The 19,850-nt window shown below is 55.8% G+C and overlaps 1 protein-coding gene across 4 annotated transcripts; it reads left to right on the top strand.

Annotated features, from left to right (window-relative positions):
- The first annotated feature begins 5,026 nt into the window (after window positions 1-5,026).
- On the top strand, window positions 5,027-19,205 carry DEF8 (differentially expressed in FDCP 8 homolog). 4 transcript variants are annotated; one of them, XM_070388498.1, is made up of 13 exons: window positions 5,206-5,596; window positions 8,292-8,352; window positions 9,547-9,668; window positions 10,296-10,393; window positions 11,564-11,713; window positions 12,482-12,623; window positions 13,798-13,962; window positions 14,455-14,582; window positions 14,823-14,936; window positions 15,768-15,848; window positions 16,410-16,550; window positions 16,650-16,759; window positions 17,637-19,205. In XM_070388498.1, the coding sequence occupies exons 3-13, from the start codon at window positions 9,557-9,559 to the stop codon at window positions 17,737-17,739; spliced, it is 1,344 nt and encodes a 447-aa protein (XP_070244599.1). In that variant the 5' UTR covers window positions 5,206-5,596; window positions 8,292-8,352; window positions 9,547-9,556; the 3' UTR covers window positions 17,740-19,205. The 4 variants fall into 4 exon arrangements, with proteins under 4 accessions (XP_070244598.1, XP_070244599.1, XP_070244597.1 ...); XM_070388496.1 differs by lacking the exon at window positions 5,206-5,596 and adding an exon at window positions 8,758-8,887 and having other exon boundaries at window positions 15,771-15,848; XM_070388495.1 differs by lacking the exon at window positions 5,206-5,596 and adding an exon at window positions 8,758-8,887.
- The last annotated feature ends 645 nt before the right edge of the window (window positions 19,206-19,850 follow it).

Genomic DNA, 19,850 nt, shown 5'->3' with positions numbered 1-19,850 from the left:
CAGCTCAGGACAACCCTCCAGGGTGGCTCATTCTGGAGAGCTTTCCCCTGGCCTCTCTGTGTGCCAGACGTTAGAGGCAGGTGGCTGAGAACCAAACAAATGTGAGGAAGTAAGGAGCTTGAGGATTCCCCCAGAAAATGTGGTGTGTTGGAAGGTGGGGGTTTGAACCCCAGGGAAGGGCTGGTTGGGTCAGCAAGTTGTGGCCACCACACCTGGGTGCAGGGGCACTGGGAGCAAAGTTCTGGCCCCACATGCCTTCTGGAGATCATTTCCATGGCTGCAGGGCACCCAGGGTCCCACAGATAGGGGCAAATCTGGCCACCCCTCCTCCTACAAGAGAAATGGAACCCAGAGTTGCTGTCTGCCTGGGGCCCGGGTGAGCACGCACAGAGCTGGACGAGCCTCAACCCTGGTGCCCTGAGCCTCCTCATACCCCACCCCTGCATGCCCCCCTCCGGGTGGGTACCTGAGCAAAGAGAAGCCAAAGGGGCTGATCTGGACCGGGGAACAGAAGCCCCAAGAGGGCCCACATCCTGGGCTCAGGCTTGAGCGGATGCTCTGGGCACCTGCTCTGTGCTGGGTGGCTTGAAGTCCACTGCACTGCTGGCCCTGAAGGCGGCCAGCTTTCAGCGTGTGAGCCTGTGCAGGGCCCTCCGACCCCACCTTCACAAGACTGCAGCCTCCACGCTGTTGGGGGGAAGGGTGTCCACAGCCCAGGTTCTGCAGGCTCTCCATGATCCCCAGACGGTTGAGTCACCCACTGAGTGTTGACAAGGGTGCCCCAGGCTCCTGATATCCTGGTGTTCATGCTGGGCTCTGGGTCCACGATCTTGTGGGGTCTCTCCTGAGGGTTTAACCTTCACACTGAGGCCACTAGTTTCCCTGGCAAGAAGTGGGACTCAGAGGAGCATCTGCCAGTTGGCAGGTAGTACAGCAGTGGGCCGGCCCACTCCACTCCACTTTGCTCAGACAGCTGCAATCACACATCCCTCCTGAGCACCTGCACGGTGAGAACTTCATCCTGGCTCAGGTCACGTAGATGAAGCTGGCCTACTGGGGCCACCCCGCCTTCTCCCCTGGACCACACCCACTCCAGCCCTTGTGGGGGAGTCTTCTCTTTGTCCTTCCTCCAGCCCCCCCTCCCTTCCCCCTGCAGAGTCCCTCAGCCCTACCCCTTGAGGCTCCAGCCCCCTTTCTGATGAGAGGCCTTTTAGTTCTCTCCTGTGTTCCTCAGTCATGGCCTCATTCCTCACCCTCACAGCACAGGCATGGTGGAGCAGATGCGGCCCTGAGCGGGGTGAATGGCTGTACTCCATGTCACTGCATTTCAGAGTGGTTCGCTGTGCACCTGCAATTGGGAACACACACGGAAAGTGGCGGGGACAGCATGTGGCCCATATCGAGAGCCCTAAGCGTTAGTGCTCATTTACCTGTGACTATTGCTGAGGGGTGTGTATTTGCAGGCGCACCTGGACAAGAGGGGGGCAGCCCACTCAGGGGTTGCTCCATCTCACGTGAGCCTCACAGAGGGCTCTGACTGGCCCAGCACCATGCAGTGTTGACAGCAGGCGCTCTCGGGCAGCCTTTGGCACCACCTACCTCCTTGGCTATTTGCCTTCAGATCGGTCTGTTCCTTTCAGCCTGGTAATGGGCCAGGGGTGTCCAGACCTGGGCACACTCCTGTCCTGGGCACACCCTCAGCCTGGCATGCAGAGCTGCTCAGGGGCCAGCAGATGGCCTCACACCCAGGGGCAGGGCAGCCAAAGCAAATCCAGGATGCCCAGTCACACTGGGATTTCAGATGAACAAATAGCATCATTTCTGGGGACATGTTTGTACCAAGAGATTACTCCTCAGTTACAAAGCTGGGGTAAGCCTAGGCTAGGGGCTGGCCAGCCTTTCACTGGGCCTGTTCTGGGGGCCCAGCCGCCTTGAACTCATCATCCACTATGTTACACATCCCTACAGACTTGTGAGGCGGATACTTTCAAGGAAGAGGCTGAAGCCTGGGGATAGACAAAGCTGCCCCAAGACCCCAGCTGCCGGGGGCAGGAACACAGGAGGATACTGGAGTTGTCACTGCTCCCACCACTGTGGGAACCACAGCAGATGTGAAGGGGGACAGTGAGTGTGGGATACAGGTGACCCTCAACTCTGCCACGCCACCTGGCAGGGCACATCCCCTCTTTAGGGCAGTTTCTCCAGTGGAAAAGGACATGTCCTACTCATATTTTGGGAGCTGAAATTCCAGATGGACTCATTGGAAAGAAAACATCTTGCTTAGATAATAATAAATGAGCAGGTGCACATATGACTGTGATAAAACCCAGCATGCCGACTGGATGTGGAGTTCGCCGCCAGCACAAGTGTGGGTGGGGATGGGGGTGGTGGTCCTCCCAAAGAGGATGGATCAGAGTTCCAAGTCTGGATCAGGGGGTCCAAGACTGGATAGAGTCAGGCAGAGCTGAAGGGAATTGAGTCACCATGGGCGGGGTATGAAGGCACCCTCCTCAGACCAGGACCCTGACACTGATGGGAATCTGCTCCCTGGGGCGCTGCTGAGCCCAGGTGCAATGGGGACATGGCTGTGCGTGCTTCTGTGCGTTTCCCTGTCTCCTTCTCCAAGGGCCTTTGGAGGAGGGCTGTGTTCTCCTCCAGCAGGAGCCATTTATAAGGTAGCTTAGAGTCTCCCCAAGATTCCCACACTTTCCAGCATGTTTACAAGGGCCGCTCCTGAACATTCCCCCAACTGTCCCCCACCTCCCTCATTCTTACCCTTGGGAGCACTGGGGAGTGAGAACTTGTCGGCTGCCTTGTCATCCTGTTTATTTTCTTGCTGTGCCTCACGTCTCTTACTAATGTGCATCTTTGTTTACTGTCTGGCTCCTTGCATTCTGGGGCTGCGCCAGCCTTCTCCCTGCTGAGTCAGAGTCGGGCTGGGCCCCTGTCGGTGGGGGAGGGGGGCACAAGTGAAGTGAGGCCAGCTCTTCCTTAGCCCCTGAAACTAAGCACCTATGTACCTAGGAACTGTTCTAGGCCCCAAAGCAGTGAAGAAAGCAAACAAAACCCTTGCCTGCAGCCTTTAGTTTCTGGTGCCAGGTGGAGGTTGGGGGTGCCCGTGGAGAAAGACAAAAATCAAGTGAAAAAGTACAAGGTGTAGGACATTGGGCAGTGACAAGAATTATGGAGAGAACCATAGCAGGGGCCTCTGGAGAGCAGTAGGCTTCTCCAACACCTCTCCCATCTGGACTGAACAGCCCCTTGTCTCACGGTGGCTCAGTTTCCTCCTTTGTGAAATGGGTAGCATCGCAGTAACCTCTCCCTCACCAGTGATGAACATGGTGGAGGCAAACACAGCTGCTGCTTCTGCTCAGCTATCACCTATTCCATTTTCCCCACAATTGCTAGGGTTTAAAAGAAAATCAAACACCATTTTTTTCTTATACACACACACACACACACACACACACACACACATATTTTTTAAATTTGGCTGCACTGAACCTTAGTTATGATGTGTAAACCGTTACTTGCAGCATATGGGATCCAGTTCCCCAGCCGGGGATCAAACCTGGGCCTCCTGCATTGGGAGTGTGAAGTCAACCAGTGGACAACCAGGGAGGCCCCACCAATTTTTAAAAGAGTGTTTGGTTTTTTATTTAAATAAAAACTTTTGTGATTATGGAAAATCTAGTCAGTGCTGCCTCACCCCCACCCCCGCCCCAACCTTACCATTGTGGGCAAAAAATCAATCAGGTGATCTAAGAAAGAAATGGAAATTTTTATTCAATCCAAATTTGAGGATTATAAGCCAAGAACAGCATCTCAGAAAGCTCCAAGGACTGTTTTGCCATTAGAAGTTAAGTCACAGTTATACAAGTTTCTTGAGACAGAGCACAGGAGCGTAATCCACAGTTTGCTGCTGCTGCTGCTGCTGCTAAGTAGCGTCAGTCGTGTCCGACTCTGTGCGACCCCATAGACGGCAGCCCAACAGGCTCAGCCGTCCTTGGGATTCTCCAGGCAAGAATACTGGAGTGGGTTGCCATTTCCTTCTCCAATGCATGAAAGTGAAAAGTGAAAGTGAAGTCGCTCAGTCATGTCTGACTCTCAGCAACCCCACGGACTGCAGCCCACCAGGCTCCTCCATCCATGGGATTTTCCAGGCAAGAGTACTGGAGTGGGGTGCCATTGCCTTCTCCGAATCCACAGTTTACACAACTCAAATCTAAGCTCATCATGGCCCCTCACAAGATCAAGAAGCTGTTCAGTTGCTAAGTTATGTCCAACTCTTTGTGACCCCATGGACTGCACCATTTCAGGCTTCCCTGTCCTTCACCATCATCCAGAGTTTGCTCAAACTCATGTCCATCGAGTTGGTGATGTCATCCAATTATCTCGTCCTCTGTTGTCCCCTGCTCCTGCCCTCAGTCTTTCCTAGCATCAAGGTCTTTTCTGATGAGTCAGCTCTTTCCATCAGGTGGCCAAAGTATTGGAGCTTCAGATTCCAAGGAGCATTAGCACTTCCATTAAATATTCAGGGTTGATTTCCTTTAGGATTGACGGGTTTGATCTCCTTGCAGTCCAAGGGAGTCTCAAGACTCTTCTCCAGCACCACAATTTGGAAGTATCAATTCTTTGGTGCTCATCTTTCATTATAATCCAACCCTCACATCCGTACATGACTACTGGAAAAACCACAGCTTTGACTATAAGAACCTTTGTTGGCAAAGAAGTTCAGGAAGTGACCTTATCTTTTAAGCAGATGTGCTGGATTCCAGGAGGCGTTTCTGCTGATGGGGGTGGTTTGGCAGATGCATAAATGCAGATCAGATGCACAGCGAGGAGAGAGGCGGGTAAAGGGCAAAGAAATTTTTCGTGTTTAAATTTTCCTTGTCTTCCATGAAGCGTGAATTTTATTTCACACCATCTTCAACAATTGGCATGAAGGGTCACCCATTTCTTGGACTGGGAGGTGGAGGCCTGAGTCCGGGAGTGGGACGCGCAGACTCCGCCGGTGTCGTGAGCCTCCCGACCGCAGGAGGCAGCAGCGAGCGAGGCGGATACAGTGTATTTAGGGCGGCGATGGATACGCTGTAACGAGCCCGGCGGGGCGGCTACAATGTAACCGGGGCGGCGGTGGTCAGGTGAGCGGCGGGAGGGGCGCGGGCGGGGTTCTGGGTGGCGGGGACTCGGACGCTCGGGCCGCCGCGCCCCGGAGCCCGGGGAGCCTCTCTCCCGAAGTGGACACAGGGGCGTAGGGGGCGAGGAACCCGGCCGAGGCCCAGGCCCGGGCGCAAAGCAGGATTCAGACTCCCGGGCGATCACCTGGGGGCAGAGGGGTTTGGGGACCTCAGCGGCCCCGATCCCGCTCTGTCAGGGTCTAGCTGGGAAGGCCGTCCTCGGGCACACTGTCACCCCTTCCAGCTGTCACCGCGCGCGTCTGTGGGATGCGAGAGGGCAGAAGGGACCCCACGGCTGTGCCACGGTGCTCTGGGGCTGGACCACTCTGAGCCTGTTTCCTCATCTCTTAAACGGACGGGGTGTGGTGGAAGACAGCTGGCCCTGTGCGGAGCCACTTAGCGAGGGTCCCCAGAGTGTATGTTGCTGCTGTTGTTGTGGGTGAGGGTGGGGGAGGCCCTCTTGGGGTGGCGTCACCCAGAGGTGGGGGTGGCGCTGCCAAGCTTCAGTGGCAAGCAATCCTTAAAGGGACAGTATCGGCCCTGCTCCCGGTGGGGTCCTGGAGGCCTCCTCATGGCCGTGAGCAGCTAGGGTGCATCTTTGCCCTGTCCCCTCTGGTGCAAAGTTTAGGGACCTCTGGTGGTAGCCGGGTGAGGACAGGACCTCTGGTGGCTGTGTCACAAGCAGAACGGGCAAGGCTGGTTTGGGCACATCTGAGCTTCAGCCCTGTGTTCCTCAGGGCCTGAGAGATGTTGGGCTTTGTTCTCAGGGTCCTCTAGTTGCAAAGTCGTGGGCTCCTCACCCTGACCCTGGTGAGAGGAGGTCTCTGGAGAAGGGGAGACAGTGGACTAGTGGGTGTCCTGCATGCTGCTTGCTCAGTGTCCACCTTCTGGCCTGCTCCTGTCTGAGGTCAGGCCTGAATTTGGGGTGCAGAGCTGAGATGTGGGTGAGATGTGGGTGAACCTGGTCGGGTGGTGAGGGTGGCTATTGCTCTCCTCTAAGCCAGTGGCTGCACACTTTGTCTGCTGGGCCCCTGCATTAGGACCCCTTCTGGCTGCTCCAGGCACCCCCTTCTCCCTGGAAAATGCAATTTTCTTAACTTTGGCAGGAGAGGAACTGAGGCTGAAAGAGGTCAGGTTACCCCAGTCACTCACTCATCCATGGCCTCTCTGCCTGGCCTACCCATCAGGAGCTTAATGAGAGATGCGATTTCCTGGAGGGCTTGTATTCCAGAGGAGGGCAGCTGAGCAGTGTTCCTGCCTTTGAGCTCCTCAGGCCATGTTTTATTTTCTTTCTGACCAAGGCCTAAGAACGTGTGCATTTTATGTATTTTTAAAAATGTAAACGTGGTTGATTTACAATGTTGTGTTAGTTTCCGGTGTACAGCAAAGTGCTTCTGTTACAGATATAGATATCTTTTTCATGTTCTTGTCCATTATGGTTTATTACAGGATGTGGAATATATTTCCCTGTGCTATACAGTAGGATCTTCTTGTTGATACATCCTTTGTATAATGGTTTGCATCTGTTAACCCCATAACCCCAATCCAACCCCCACCCCCCCACTTGGCAACTGCGAGTCTGTTTTCTTGACACATCTGTGTGTCTGTTTCTGTTTTGCTGATAAGTTCACTTGTGTCATATTTTAGACTCCACATTTAAGTGATATCTATGGTATCTGTCTTTTGGACTTAGTGTGGGAATCTCTAGTTGCATCCATGTTGCTGCAAACGGCATTATTTCATTCTTTTTTATGGCTAATATTCCATTGTGACGGAGAAGGCAATGGCACCCCACTCCAGTACTCTTGCCTGGAGAATCCCACGGACGGAGGAGCCTGGTAGGCTACAGTCCATGGGGTCGCTAAAGAGTCAGACATGACTGAGCGACTTCACTTTCACTTTTCACTTTCATGCATTGGAGAAGGAAATGGCAACCCACTCCAGTGTTCTTGCCTGGAGAATCCCAGGGACAGAGGAGCCTGTTGGGCTGCCGTCTATGGGGTCGCACAGAGTCGGACACGACTGACGCGACTCAGCAGCAGCAGCAGCAGCATTCCATTGTGTGTATTTTTTTTTTTGGGGTAAAAGCAAAGATAGCTTTATTGGGAAAGCTGACAATCCTGGGAAGAAGCTGGACTCATGTTCCAAAAAACCAAATCCCCATTGCTGATCAGAGGGCAAGAGATTTTAAAGAATTAGATGTCCATCAGCAGATGAATGGATAAGAAAGCTGTGGTACATATACACAATGGAGTATTACTCAGCCATTAAAAAGAATACATTTGAATCAGTTCTAATGAGGTGGATGAAACTGGAGCTGATTATACAGAGTGAAGTAAGCCAGAAAGCAAAACACCAATACAGTATACTACTACTACTACTAAGTCACTTCAATCGTGTCCGACTCTGTGTGACCCCATAGATGGCAGCCCACCAGGCTCCCCCGTCCCTGGGATTCTCCAGGCAAGAACACTGGAGTGGGTTGCCATTTCCTTCTCCCCATTGTGTGTATTTGTACCACACCTTTATCCACTCATTTGTTGATGGACATGTAAGTTCTTTCCATGTGTTGGCTATTGTGAATAGTGCTCTGATGGATGCTGGGTGTGTATATCTTTTTGAATTTCAGTTTTCTCCAGATGTGTGCCTGGGAGTGGCATTGCACAATCATATTGCAAGTCTGTTTCTAGTTTTTTCAGGAATGTCATCCTGTTCTCTCTAATGCCTCTGGCTGTATTGTAAAATGCTGAGAGGTTTCTGAGGAGAGACCCATGGGGGTGGCTCCTGACCCTCCAGTCTTTGGGGGCTGGACTGACTGCCATGCACTTGTGCTTACTCTCCAGTTTGTAGTCTCGTTTAGACAGTAACTCTTTACAGCGGATACTATTATTATCCCCGCTTGAAACATGACAGCTCAAGAGCACAGAAAGATTTAGGCATTTGCCCAAGGTCACACAGCTAGAGCTGATAGAGTGTGGATTTGAGTAGGGCCAATTTGCCTGCTGATCACAGTCTGTTGGGGGTCATTAGTATGGATCTGTTTTGGCTGCAAGAGACAGAAATCCTCCTCCTGATAACAGTAGTTTAAACAGAAGTTTATTTGTGTCTCAGTTGAATGAAGCCTGGGGGTGAGCAGCCCAGGGATTCTTCACCACTTGGGAAGAAGGGGCTGGTGAGTATCGGGACAGCTGGGTCTCCCCTGCATTCTGGAGGCTTCCCTGGGCACTGTGGTTCCTGTCATCTGGTGAGGCACTGGGCATCAGAGCTGAACAGTTTGCGAGCTTCCCAGAGACCTCAAGTTATAAGGGAGATAGGGATTTGGGTTCGTGGCACCATGTCCTGCCCTGCTCTGACCAACAGGTAGTTGGTCTGCAGGTGCCAGTTCTACTGGTCCAGAACTTTCAACCCACATCCCTCTAGAGGCAGACAGGTCCCGCAGAGGTGTGGGGGTCCCCACCCAGGTGCAGGGCAACACTACGGGTGGAGGGTGGCCTCGGGCCATCGCTGCTGGCTCAGTTTTCCTTTCAGTGTGTGTGTGGGCACACAGGAGTCATAGGATTGCCTTTTATAATTACAGATTATTCAGACTGCAACCCAGGTGTCAGCAGAGCACAGCCAACATCCATGTCCTTCCTACAAAGTTTTGAAAACATCTTTCAGCCTCCTGTGAACTCATTTGTCCTTGGAGCAGAGAGAAGCTAAGGAATGTGGGTCAGCTAGTTAAGTGTGGGCCTCTGTCTTAGGAGCCACCAGCCCTGTGTGTCTGTGGTTTGCTGAGCTCCCAGCTGTGAGCTCAGCACTAGCTGCCTGTGCCCTTGGGTCCCGGGGTGTGGGGCCAGCCGTGGGCTCAGGCCGCATGGTGGTCATACAGCATTCAGAAGGCCTCTCCACAGGGCAGTGTTAAGGTCGGTCCTGCCCTGGGTCACACTGCAGGTGGCAGGGCAGGCCTGAGCCCTGGCATCAGCACTGAGCCTTCTGCTGGCCAGGCTTTCTGAGTGCTCTGACAAGGAAGGAGCACCCTGGGTCCTGGGCAAGAGGGAGACACTGAGTGTTGGCTGGCCAGGCGATGTGCACGGGACCAAAGGGGCTCTGTGCTGGAGGTCTGGCTGGGCACCCCCAGCCCTGCCTGCCCCATCGGTGACTTGGGCATCACTGCTCTCACTGAGGGGCCAGCTGTGGGGGCTGAGCTGGCTTGGGGAGGGGTTCTGGGGGGGAGGCCGTGGTGTGGGGATATTTGGCCTGGACCCTCTGGGAAGTGAGAGGGGCCAGGTCTCCCCTCTGATACCTCAGGCACTTGAAAAGGGAAGGGGACCCCAGTGAACCTGAGTGCTGGATACCCACCTCTGCTCTTCCCGGCTGTCCGCAGGTGGGGTGCTATGGAATATGACGAGAAGCTCGCCCGGTTCCGGCAGGTCCATCTCAACCCCTTCAACAAGCAGCAGCATGAGCAGGGGGCTGGCGAGGAGGCCCCGGACATTACTTCTCAAGGTGGATTCCGGGGGTGGGGTTGTGTAGGTGGTCTGCCCTGCTCACACCAGCCCCCATCCTCAGGTGGTTCCTCCCTGGGGGCATGCAGGTGGCTTCTTCACAGTTCAGACTGCTTCCCCCTGGTCCATCCTCAGGAGAATGAACACGCCCCTGGGCGGGGATGTGTCACTGTCTTGTCTGCCGTGTCCCAGGGGCCGAACACAGCAGGTGCGCCCTCGGGGAACACTTGGGGTGTGAACTCAGAGCCGAGACCTGCAGGGTGAGAGGTCAGCAGGATGTGAGCCCTGAGATTGCAGACTGAGCCCACAGGGTGCCAGAGTCCACACAGGGGCTCCCATGTTCCAGCGTGTAGCCCTTCAGAGGTCCTCCTCCAGTCCACAGATGCACACCCAAGCTGTGAGCCTTAGAAACTGGAATGTTTCTGTAGCCCTGGTTTTGCACGGCTCTGTCCTGTCGCCACGAGGACACAGGGTCCTCTGCAGGTGCACGCAGGGCTCACCCCAGAGTAGAGACCTGCTTCCCTGGGCACCTCTGTGGGCTCCCTGCTCCCTGAGGGCTCCGCAGCACCCTCCTGGGGTGGTGGGCTGACTCATCTCTCTGCCACCCTCCCCACCTGCCCCGCTGCAGCACGCCTGCCTGAGCTGCCTCCCGGGGAACCAGAGTTCCGCTGCCCAGAGCGTGTGATGGATCTTGGCCTGTCTGAGGACCACTTCGCTCGCCCCGTGGTAAGGTTCAGGGTCTGTGGGTGGACAAGGTGACCCACCCCCCCCACCCTCCCTGAGTTTGAAGAGTTGGCCACGTCCATCTCAGCCGGGTCTCCTAGGCGTGGAGTCTGAGGCCTGCGTGACACCTGGCTCCCACCCTATACCTATGTGCCGGCCTGTGGGAATGGGTTGGATGCGGTGTTTGGGAGCCTGGGCTCTGTCCTCCTGGGCAGCCATTCTCTCCCCTCCATGCAGGATACTACAAAGCAGATGTGGGGGCTGACTCCATCTGGGGTCCTGGGGAATCCTGTCGTCCATTGCAGGGTGAAGGCGAGGCGGCCACTGCCCACCACCACCTGCTCAGCTAGGCAGGGCCACTCCTGTCTGAGCTAGGTTTTGTTCCATGAAAACCTTGTGGGGTGTTTGTTTGTTTGTTTGTTTAATTAAAGGGCTCTAATAATTCCTTTAAAGTTTCAAAATCTTTGCAAACTATCTCCAACTGTTGTTTGAGAGAGATGCTATGGTAACATTCACATAGGACTTTAAGATTCGCCTGAGCCCCCATTTCTCGTTTGCTGTTCATTTTGCTGGTCATGTGGCCTTTAACTTTACATTCTGTAGGTACATACACTCCTCTCAGTTATGTGTTTGAACCCTTGTTTTGCGCTCCTGCGGGCAGTGACCCCCTTTCTTGGGGCCCTGCTCTGACACCTGGCCTGTCTCCTTGCCCAAGCTTAGGGCTTTGCTGGACCCGAGCTTGGGTCAGCCTGTGAGGTGCTGGGCCTGAGGGCAGGTGGCAGCCAGGGGTGTCTCTGAGCTTGGCGATTGAACCAGAAGCCACTTCCTCTCCTTCTTGACAAACAAGTGTCATTTCCCCTGATTTCATCCAAGAGGAAGTTCTGTAGAAGCAAGTGAGATAGCACAGCCAGAAGAGCAATTGGATTTCTAAAAGAGGGAAGTTGTGTTTTGAAGAACACCATGAGTTAGGTCTCCAGAGGCCCATGGGTGGACAGGTCCAGAGAGTGGGCAGGTGGTGTGGCCTGGGGCCTGCCTCTGCTGCTGACGGTCCTGGGCATTGAGCAAGTCTTTGGGCCATCGGGGCTCGAGATGGGTGGGGAGATCTGTTCTGGGCCCAACGACACACAATCTGACTATCACTGTCCCCAAACTGCTCCCCCTCCATGTGAGCAGGGCCTGTTCCTGGCGTCTGATGTCCAGCAGCTGCGGCAGGCCATCCAGGAGTGCAAGCAGGTCATCCTGGACCTTCCAGAGCACTCAGAGAAGCAGAAGGACGCCGTGGTGAGACTCATCCATCTCCGGCTGAAGCTTCAGGAGCTGAAGGTAGGTGCCGGTCCACCCTCACCAGCAGCCAGAGCTGAACTGGAGGCTGGGGGAGTGATGGGCCCTCAACCCAGCTCTGATCCTGCCTGTAGTCCTGGGTCATGTGTCCACCTACTGAAGCAGGTGGGTGAGTTAGTCCCACCTTGAACCACATGACCCAGAGTGTGGCCTGGTTCCCTGAAGATGACAACAGAAGGGGTCATGGATCCTGGAAGCCAATAACCGCTGGGGTCCGTCATGTAGTCCTTGAGTCTGGTTCATGAGTCCATGGGTTTTGGACAGTGGTAGTTTCATTAGAATATAGGTAAGGCAATGGTATGGGCTCAGACAGCCCGAAAGACAGTGGCTTAAAGGAGTTGGTTGTGTAGATTTACTCACGTGGATGTGTTGCGGGTTCCCTGGGCCTATCTGGCAGCTACTGGCATTGGAGACCGCAGGTTCCGCTTTTCTATTGCTCTGCTCTTCCCTGGCAAGTCCAGGACAGCTTCCACCAATCTGGGTCTGCTCTCAGCCAGCTGAAACAAAGCAGGGAGGGCAGCAAGGGCCCCTCAGTACTGCTCACGTGCCCTTGGCCCTAATGTGGCCCTGGTGCAGCAACTAGGAACAGAGGTGGTCTGTAATCTCAGTGGACCAGGCCTGACCGGGCACCCTGTCCTATTGTAAAGGGAGGGGTCTGTGGTAACCTTTGCTATGTGGTGCCTGGGAGATGCAGTCAAGGGGTTCATGTGTCCAGAAGGAGCTGTGACCCTTCCCTGGTCTCCTCCCTAGGACCCCAATGAGGATGAGCCCAACATTCGAGTCCTTCTCGAGCACCGCTTCTACAAGGAGAAGAGCAAGAGTGTGAAGCAGACATGTGACAAGTGTAACACAGTCATCTGGGGCCTCATTCAGACCTGGTACACCTGCACAGGTGGGCGGAGACCAGACTGCCCTTCTGGGCTGGCAGTCTAGGTCTCCGGGGAGAGGGGTTCTCTATCGTGTCCTCATTATTTGCAGAACCCGGTAGTGTGTGGTGGGTGTAGCAAGAGATGAGAGACCCAGGTGTCTGCCTTCACTGGGCTCGAGTCCACTAGCCACATGTGACTCTTCAAATTTAAATTATTGAACATAGATAACTAGCTCCTCGGTTGTACTGTGCATGTTCCAAGTACACAGTAGCCATGCAAGGTTGGTGGCCACCCCGCTGGACATTGTAGAGACACATCACTGTATTGGAGGTCTTGCTCTGGATGAGAAATCAAATGAGTCAGTAATGTGGTGTGTTAGAAACAGTGAAGAAGGCTAGGGGGGCACAAGCATGTCAGGGAGTGGGGTGCTGCTATTTTAGGGTGAAATGAAAAGGCTTCATGTAACATTTAATAAAAAAGCTTGGAGGTTAGGGGCAAACCAGGAGCATATCTGGGAAGGAACATTTCTGCAGGGGAGCTGTATGTACAAAGGCCTGTGGTCAGTGTGTGTCCAGTGTATTTCATGAGGAGTTGAGAGCAGCGTGGCATAGAGGTACTTCAGAGGTGGCAGGGGGCTTTTCTCTAAGTGCACTGGGTCCATGTGGGTGGATATACTTAGGTTTTAACTCCAGCTGCTGAGCTGAGTATGGCATGGGGGAGGGAAAATGATGGCCTTCTGACCAGGGTGAGACTCTGACATTCAGATGAGAAGGGCCAAGTGCAGCTATAGCTGGACATGGGTGTAAGAGAGGAGTCGGGATGACTTCCCAGTTTGTAGTCTCAGGAGGTTGAAAGACAGAGTCCCTGAAATCTGAGATGGGAAGCTGTGGTGGATTTGGGTAGGAAGAGCCGGGTTTCACTTAGATGGCTTGGCCTTGATCTCCTTGGGTATCCCAGTGGGCATGGCTGGTAGGCCCCTGGACTTCTGAGTCTGAAATTGGGGGAAAGGTGTGCACGTACTTTCAGGGCAAGGCTTGGGGTGGGGACATTTGGGGACCTGCAGTGGCACCTGGAGAGGCTCTTGGGTTGATCTGGGAAGCTGAGTGGAGCCCCCTGGGGGTCCTGGAAGCTGAAGGTCAGCCTGGGCTGCAGAGTGGCCCTCCTCCTAAGAGGCATGCTGTTGGGCCCCCATCCCAGGGTGTTATTACCGCTGTCACAGCAAGTGTTTGAACCTCATCTCCAAGCCCTGTGTGCGGTCCAAAGTCAGCCACCAGGCCGAGTATGAGCTGAACATCTGCCCTGAGGCAGGCTTGGACAGCCAGGATTACCGCTGTGCGGAGTGCCGAGCACCCATCTCTCTGCGTGAGTGCCCCCGGAGTGGGGGGTGGGAGTTGGGCAGGGCGCAGGGCTGAGGGGAGCTGTCCTGGGCAGGGTGCCCTGCCATCAGCTGCGTGAGTAAATGGGAGGAATGCGCAGTTGAGCTCCTCTCCTTGGGAAGCCAAAAAGGACTGCTTTTGGCACCTTTTCACGCCCGCCCAACCTGACCAAGGTTCCCCTAGGAGTCCCTGCAGGGCTGGGCTAGTCTCTCTCCTGTGACCGCATCATCACAGAAAACCCACCCCATGGGAAGACCACACTGCACTCACACGCTGTGTGTCAGGCCTTCCTAGAAACATACTGACATTGACTCAAGGGATTCCCCATCTACTGTCTCGTTTTACTGATGAGAAACGGGAAGCCGGGCGACTTAGAAGAGGACGAGTCAGGGGCGGGGCCAGGCGGTGGGGAACCCTTGGTGCAGCTGGGGGAGGGGACCTCTCAGGTCTCCCTGACTTTGGAACATCTCCTCCACAGGGGGCGTGCCCAGTGAGGCCCGGCAGTGCGACTACACTGGCCAGTACTACTGCAGTCACTGCCACTGGAACGATCTGGCTGTCATCCCAGCGCGTGTGGTGCACAACTGGGACTTCGAGCCGCGCAAGGTGCGGAGAGAGAGAGCGGGGAGCGAGGGGTGCCGCCCTGGGGATTGGGTGGGGGCGTGGTGTGGCCTGGGGCGTGGCAGAGCGCTGGGGCATGGGGCGTGGCTGCGGGGGCGGGTCAGGGCACAGGCTGGGGCGGGGCCTCGGGGTGGGGCAGAGTGGGGCGGGGCTCGAGACAGGGCGGCGGTGCTGCAGGGGCGGGGCGGAGCGCAGAGGTGCCACCTTTCCGCCCCTCTGGCCCAGGTGTCCCGTGGCAGCATGCGCTACCTGGCGTTGATGATGTCGAGGCCAGTGCTCCGGCTCCGGGAGATCAATCCTCTGCTGTTCAACTATGTGGAGGAGCTGGTAGAGATCCGGGTAAGACAGTGGAGTGGCGGGCGTGGGGCAACCCTGCTCCACTTTCGCAGCTGTGTGAGGAGATGCCACCTGTGTCGCTGCCCCCCCCCCCCCCCCCACTGCCCTTTAAGTTAAAGTCGCTAGAGCAACTGTCCAGTCACAATACGAAATAGCACACGAGGCTCAGAGGCAGTTTGAAATTTTGTAGCAACCACAGTAGAAAAATGAGGTGAAGTTCATCTCAGTGATGTCTTTTATTTCGTGCACATTGTTGAGACACATCGTGTGGCGTTTCTGTCTTGTATTAGACTGCGTCCCAGTGTGTATTGTCAAGAGCAGCCTCACATTGGCCCAGCCACATCTGGTCGCTGTTCTGAGGAGCTGTGTGTGACTGGGGGTCCTCTCTTTGGCACTCAGCAGGAGGGCGGGGTGGGGTGTGCCTCAGGTGGGTGCGGAGAGGGATGGGACTTGGTGGGGAGGAGCTTGAGGCACAGGGCCACTGAGCTGAGCAGGGGATCTGGGTTCAACTGGGCAGTCTGATGCAAGCTCAGGCGCTCCCAAGGTGTGTGTGTGTGCATGTGGAGCTGGACGGGGAGCAACTGTGCACTATGGAAGCTTAGGGTCCTGCCTGGTGGGGAAACTGTGTCTTGACCTTGAGCTCGGTTGGAGGCCTCAAAGCTGGGACTGTCGTGGGGGGACGGGAATGCACTTACGGTCCTCTACTGACCCAGACTGTAAAGTGACAAAGCTTCCCACAAAGCCAGCCCTGCCTCACCCCCACTGGCCATGCAGACATGCCCAGCACAGCCCCTGCTCTGGCCAGAGATGCCCACCTGCCCCTCTTGTCCACAGAAGCTGCGCCAGGATATCTTGCTCATGAAGCCATATTTTATCACCTGCAGGGAGGCCATGGCAGCGCGCCTGCTCCTGCAGGTCAGTCCACCCGCCCCCCGGGGTAGAGGAGGGGTGGGGTGGGGAAGGGGCCCTCCAGGAGGGCAGGAAACAGACCAGGATCGTGAGGGGAAGACTTGACACTGCGCATGTGCTGTGCCATCAGCAGAGGGTCTCCACACTGTCCCAGGGAACACCAAGTCTACCCACAAAAGCATTCTACCCACAAAAGTGTTCCCTGCTTCTGTCAGCATGAGAAGCACTGAGAGAGTGGGTTGTCACCCTGCAGCCTTCACGGGAGCCTCCATGGAGTGGACCCAGGGATGGCCAACCACAGAACACTTCGAGGCCCACCTACTTACTTGTTTGCAAGCACTCACTGGGTGCCTGCTGCGGGCCGATGGTGTTCTGGATCCTGGGGAGCAGAGTGGGCGGGACCTGGCCCTCACCTACGAGTGCACTCTCCGGGTTGGGCCGGCAGGAAGAGTAGGAAGCAGCGTATTGTGTGATGAGATGTGTGGACAAGATAAAGCTGGGAAGAGGGCTCCGGTCAGGCAAGGGCCCTGGCCTGGTGGCTCCGGGGTCACATGGCTGTGCCTGCAGCTCCAGGACCGGCAGCACTTTGTGGAGAACGATGAGATGTACTCGGTGCAGGACCTGCTGGACACGCACACGGGCCGGCTGGGCTGCTCACTGGCTGAGACCCACACGCTGTTTGCCAAGCACATCAAACTGGACTGTGAGGTGGGCCCCTACAAGCCAGGTGGGGAGGCGGGAGGGCGGCTCGGGAGGATGTGCCCCCCTACCTGGGAGTGGGCACTGACCTCCCCGCCTTGCCCGCAGCGGTGCCAGGCCAAGGGCTTTGTGTGCGAGCTCTGCCGGGAGGGAGATGTGCTATTCCCCTTCGACAGCCACACGTCCGTGTGCGCCGACTGCTCTGCTGTCTTCCACAGGTCTGTGTGAGCGTCCGCCTCCGTAGATGGTGGATGACAGGTGTGGGAGAGAGTGCTGGGAGTGTCAGGTGGGGAGAGGCTGGGGCTTGACCTTTGCCACCTGGTTTCAAATGGGACTTAGGTTTACTGAGGCTGGAGCTTCCTAAGCTTTCTAGTTTTTGTGATTTTTTTTTTTCCAAACATCCCTAGGCCACAAGAAATACCCAACAGTTTTATTTATTAAGTACTTAGGTTCAACAATGGAAGCATTTATGTCCTAAAGCCTTGTGGATGTTTGGAAGAATGATACACAGCAGTGGGAAGAAGATATGTGAACTCTTTAAGTACACTTATCAGTAGGCGTGTGCCTGTGGGGCCCACATGGCTTGTCACACTGGGCTCAGATGGGACCCCACCACCCCGTTTCTGTCCACACTGGATTTTCCTGGCCCTTGCTGTTTCTCAGAGTGACCCTCAACCTCATTGGTCAGCAGAGCTGGACTGCGGTCTCAGTAAGGACTGTAGCACAAAGTGTTGAAACTCTGAGCCACCTTGAGCTGGCAGTTTGTGAGGTGTCCTGTCAAATGTTTCTGTGCCCCCTTCAAAAATTTAAGCTGCCATGGGGACCATGTGCACCTCCACAGAGCCCTGAGCGGGGGGTGCTTTACATGGTAGTGGGAACAGGTCAGGGAGGGGAGTCACTAAGAGGGTCAGAGGGTACCAGGTGATAGGTGTGGCCCTTTGGGATGTCTATACAGAGGTATGGGATACAGGCCTGGCTGGCACACCTGGATGAGACTGCTGCAGGCTCCCGTCTGTTAAAGGAATATTGTGAAGACTCAGGGTTACAATTCTGCTTGTGGAGCCCCCTCTTCACGGCCATTCCTGTCTCCCCCAGGGACTGCTACTACGACAATTCCACCACATGCCCTAGGTGTGCGCGCCTCACCCTGCGGAAGCAGTCGCTCTTCCGGGAGCCTGGTCCAGACCTGGACGCCTGAGCGATGGAAGCCCTTCTAGGCCTGTCTGTCCTGCTGGCCGTTGCCACAGTCAAGGTGTTTCCTATACTCTGGAGACCTAGGGTCTAGCCCCTGGACCCCCCGACTGCTGAGCCAGCACCACCAGGACCACCGTCCCCCAGTGCGTGTTGGGGCTTGGGGCGTCTGTTTTTTGGGTGGGCTGCTGTGAGGGCCAGGACGTGCACCCTTCCTCCACTGCAGAGCTTTGAGGGTCAGGTGGGGGGAGCATCCCTCACCTCCCCTTTGGTCAAGAGCCCCCCACCCTACCCTGCCCACCTTGGGACCAAGGCTACTGGGCCCTGGCTACACTGGAAATCCTGGAAGCCTTCCAGGGAGTGCCGACAAGACTGAGGATGCAGTCTTAGCCTGACTTTTACCTGTGGTGGACGGTATGGGTTCTACTTGGAGGCCCCTCCCCCAGCCCCTTGCCTCTTTGAGGTCCCCTGGTTGTCCCTGGCTGGGGCTGTGTTCATCCCTGTCTCCCGAGGGCCCTGCCCCTGCCCCCCGGGTTCTCTGGGCCTTCGCCAGCAGGACCATTCCAGCGGCTACTGGCTGCTGTGGAGATCTCACCTCCTACCGCCCCTGCCTTGGCCCAGCCCAGCTCACTCTGGTGCTTCATGCTGGGTGGCTGAGGGGGTCCCACCCAGCGAGGAAGTGCGCTTCCAGGTATTGGGCGGGACTGTGCCCCTGGCAGGTCAAGGTTAGGTGAGAGGGCTAGGGGACAGTAGACCTGGCCCGAGTGTGCCTATGGAGGGCTCCGGATCACTCGGAGACCCCCCCAACCGGGGCCTTCTGTTTGGGGAACTGAGATCAGGCACTGGAAATACTTGCTCAGGGGAGCACCAGGCAGGACTCATGGGGTGTGGGAGGTCCTGCCACCAGCGGCAAAGGGAGCCGGGCATGGAGGACTGACCCAGTGGGGAAGATGCATTTGTGGGAACCGTCCAGGGGAAGGCTGCCCTAGCCTTGCTGGCCTTCTCCTTGCCCTGGACTGTGCTTGGCTGTTGACACCTGGGGTGGCTGGTGGGCAGGAGGCAGTCACCTGGACATCCATTACCTTTGACTGGGAAGTGCAAGGAGAGGCTTGGCCCACAGGGAGGCTGGCTGAGCCAATGTGGGGGGTGGGTAAGGACAGTGCCAACCCCTCCTTGCCCCTCTGCACCCCACGGAAGCCCTGCCCAGGGACTTTAGGCCACCCTCCGACTGTGCTGGGCTGTTCAGAGTGTCAGTGTGGGGGTTGGTCCACATGGGGCCACCCTGCTTCCCGTTCTTGGGTCTAGGGGGTTAAAGGCTAAGCGCCCTCTTCCTACACCTCACATCTGTACGTCTCACTGCGGCATCGCATTTCTGTCCCAGGGATCCTGGCTTCTCCCAAATGGACTCTGTAATCAGCACTGTGTTATTCCAGTTACAGTCACTATGTCCGTAAGAAATGTCAGTAGCCATTTGTTGGGCAAAGTTGACTCTTTTTTTAAAACTTCCTCTCACATCACGTCTTCTCCTCCTCCCCCTTCTGGGTGACAGATTCTTTAAACAGAATCATGTGTAGGTCTTTCTGAGACCATGTCACAGTAGCCAGAACCCAGAGGAACCAGTTAGTATGGCCAGGCCTCCCAGGAGAGCCGTATGGGCTGGGTGCTGGGGACAGGGCGGGGTTTGCTGCAGGGTTAGTCAGAGCCCACAGGCCCCTCCCACAGGGTCAGGTGTAAATGGGGCACCTGACCTTGGCCTCAGTGTGCTGACACCTCCTCTGTAGGCTGCACTAAAGCACTCTCTGGGGTTGTTTGGGTTCCAGGAAGTGCTGAGCCCAGTCTGGCTCTGTAACAGAACCTACGTCCTCTCTCCTGAGTCCTCCCAGAGGGAAGACTGTCACGTTAACTCAATGCAAGCAGTGCCGGTCCCAGGTCTAGCTCCCAGAAGCACTTCCGGTCTTCAAGTTTGACTCACTGAAAGGGCCCTTGGAGCTCAGGAGAACCCAAGACCCCCTCCCAAATGACATTCCAACCTCTGTGTATGTACATTTCTCTCTGGAGATACGACCTCTGGTTTTGAGGATGATCTCAAAGAAACATCAGGAGTGTGCGGCAAAGGGG

Source organism: Bos mutus, chromosome 18 (assembly GCF_027580195.1).
Source record: "Bos mutus isolate GX-2022 chromosome 18, NWIPB_WYAK_1.1, whole genome shotgun sequence".
Classification (NCBI taxonomy): domain Eukaryota; kingdom Metazoa; phylum Chordata; class Mammalia; order Artiodactyla; family Bovidae; genus Bos; species Bos mutus.
The sequence above is the reverse complement of the archived record's forward strand: the minus strand, read 5'-3'. Positions and strand labels throughout refer to the sequence as shown.